Below are 2,545 nucleotides of genomic sequence, written 5' to 3' on the forward strand. Positions count from 1 at the left end.
TTCTTGCCAATACACAGCCCTACTGCTGAACGTAGCTGTTGCTCTGCTGCGCGCTCATCTTCATCATCATCAGAGCAGAAGCAGACTTTACATTATTAAGTTGGGTTTATGACTGAATGAACGTCCACATTTTTTTTTWWCATCTCTGTGGGTAACAATACATAAAAAACACGTTTTTTTCTCCAACAACTTGGGTGTGAAAAACTCGGGTTGATAAAGCCTTAGGGACATTTTATAAGMGATCAATGATCCAACATGGATGATTTAGTTCTGTGGGAGGAAACCAGAGCACCTGGAGAAAATCCACCTGTGCACTGGGAGAACATGTGAACTCCACACAGAATGGTCAGGAGGAGAACCTGCGACCTTCATGCTAACTTTAAAACCTGTTTTCAATCACCRCTGTGACTGAATACATGAGGACATTTACCAGTTTGATCAGCTCTAATCTGTGAACAGCACTGTGGATGCTACTATTGGCTCAGTGAGCTGTCAATCAAAATCTGAGCTAGGTGAAGTCATTTCCATGGAAACATCAAACAAACTCACCGTCTACTGGTGTGATCCAGGCTGGGGGTGGGCGACCCCCCTGAGTCCTCTGACAGGGACCTCTGGAACAGGGGGGACAGCGAGTCCTCATCCTCGAGTCGTACACAGGGGGACACCGGAGGACTGCAGTGGGGACTCTGCTCCATGGGACTGACCCCACCCCCATCTGTCTCCATGGCGACCCTGATGGGACTGCTGACAGACTCAGCGAGGGCCAGGCTGTGGCTCAGACTGGACCGGTTCTCCTCTGATGGATCAGGATCTGGTTTGAGGTCCAAGGTAGGAGATTGGGGGTTAACCTCCTCAGGGTCAGGGTCAGTAGGCGGGGCAGCAGGAGCAGGGCAGGTTCTGTTCTCCTCCTCAGAACCAGGAGCTGGTTCTGTGAGTTCAGAATCCAGCTCAGGCTGAGGATTCAGCATCTCATGGTTAGGTTCTTGATCCGGTTCTAGATCTGGATTTGTGTGCAACTTCCTCCTGGAGGCAGACCGCCGACGTCCCGCTGCTTTCACCTCCTTCAGTTCTGTGGAGATCACAGCAGACCCATGTGGTTCTGTTCGGAGAAAACATGAAAGAACTGATGAATCTTATCACTGTGAGACCTGGTCCAGCAGGACTCAGACAGGACTGGGGATCATGATCTGAGTCCTGTTGGACCAGGCCCGGTCCAACAGGACTCAGASAGGACTGGGGATKATGATCTGAGTCTTCTTGGACCAGGCCCGGTCCAACAGGACCCAGAAGCCCTTTTTCCACCTACGCGGTTCGGTTTGGCTCCACCCCACTCCACACCCGTTTTATGAATTTTCGCTGTGGCTCCCGCCCACTTTCGGCCCACTTTTTCAGACCTCCTCTCGAGGTGGTACTGAGACCGGCACCGTTCGGGGCGTGGAGGAGCCTGGATGACGTACGCAGTTTATTAAGAGCAAGTTGAGATTTTCCAAACGATGGCAGCGCGCTGGAAGAAGCTAAAAATATATTAACGTTTGCTCCGATGGTTCCTTTGTGTATGTTCGTTTCCAATGCTAACTAGTTAGCAGCTAGCGGCTATTGCTAGTTAGCAATCCAGGCTAAAAACAACACCCCAGCTCTACATTTATTGTAAATAGTAATTAATTTTAACCATATTTGAGGCTAATTGTTGGTTTTCTGTTCAGAGTCACCTTCAACAAGTGAGCAGCTGAGCTCCTGGACGTTTCTCCACCTTCTCCTCCACCTGTCAGGACCAGCTGCCCCGCTAACCGTGTGGAGGCAGCCAGAGGCAGGGGAGCTGCTCCTGGAGCTGCTTCACTTATATTCAGACTTTAAAGCACTTTTAGGTGGTTGTGTGRGTTTTTTAAATGTCGTTATACATTGTCTGACTTTTATTTTGTGAAATAAAGATACTATTGGCATTGCTGTTTGTTTTTCATTGAGTTAAATCCATAAGAAAAAAATCAACATATTTACTCACACTCCTAGGCATAAAGTGTGCAGTAACTGTAAGTTCATTTATTAGAAAATATTTCTGGTTTTGTTTTACTGCATTTAGAAGCAACAGTTTGCTGTAGCAGGTAGGGGTGTCCTGATCCGATATTAATATCAGGTATCGGTCCGATACCAGCCAAAGAACAAGTATCAGATTTTATCGGCCTGCATAAAAACAGTCTGATATGAGCAGTCCACCGACTCTGCTCCAGCTGCTCCATCCAGAAGAGCTCACCTCATCACAACAATGCTGCGCTAACAAAGTAGCTAGCAGTAGGAGCGATGTCGGCAGTACTTCCTGTTTTCATCAAAGACAAAGTTGAAGCTAAGTGAAAAGTTGTCACGCACAAGTTTTCTGTGGGGACACAGAACCATGAACGTTTTAAACCAGAGACACAACCCTTGTTGTTTGTACCTAAAGCTTGTTGTTTGTACCTAATGTTAGCTTGTTGTTTGTACCTAATGTTAGCTTGTTGTTTGTACCTAATGTTAGCTTGTTGTTTGTACCTAATGTTAGCTTGTTGTTTGTACC

The 2,545-nt window shown here is 47.1% G+C and overlaps 1 protein-coding gene across 1 annotated transcript; it reads right to left on the bottom strand.

Annotated features, from left to right (window-relative positions):
- Positions 1-549: 549 nt before the first annotated feature.
- LOC106511071 (histone-lysine N-methyltransferase 2D) lies at positions 550-1,099 on the bottom strand (the record flags this gene model as incomplete). The annotated part of the gene is given in 1 exon segment (XM_013999814.1): positions 550-1,099. A coding segment is annotated over 1 exon segment (550 nt), but the record flags the coding sequence as incomplete, so codon positions are not given.
- Positions 1,100-2,545: the final 1,446 nt, after the last annotated feature.

Source organism: Austrofundulus limnaeus, unplaced genomic scaffold (assembly GCF_001266775.1).
Source record: "Austrofundulus limnaeus strain Quisiro unplaced genomic scaffold, Austrofundulus_limnaeus-1.0 Scaffold2490, whole genome shotgun sequence".
Classification (NCBI taxonomy): Eukaryota; Metazoa; Chordata; class Actinopteri; order Cyprinodontiformes; family Rivulidae; genus Austrofundulus; species Austrofundulus limnaeus.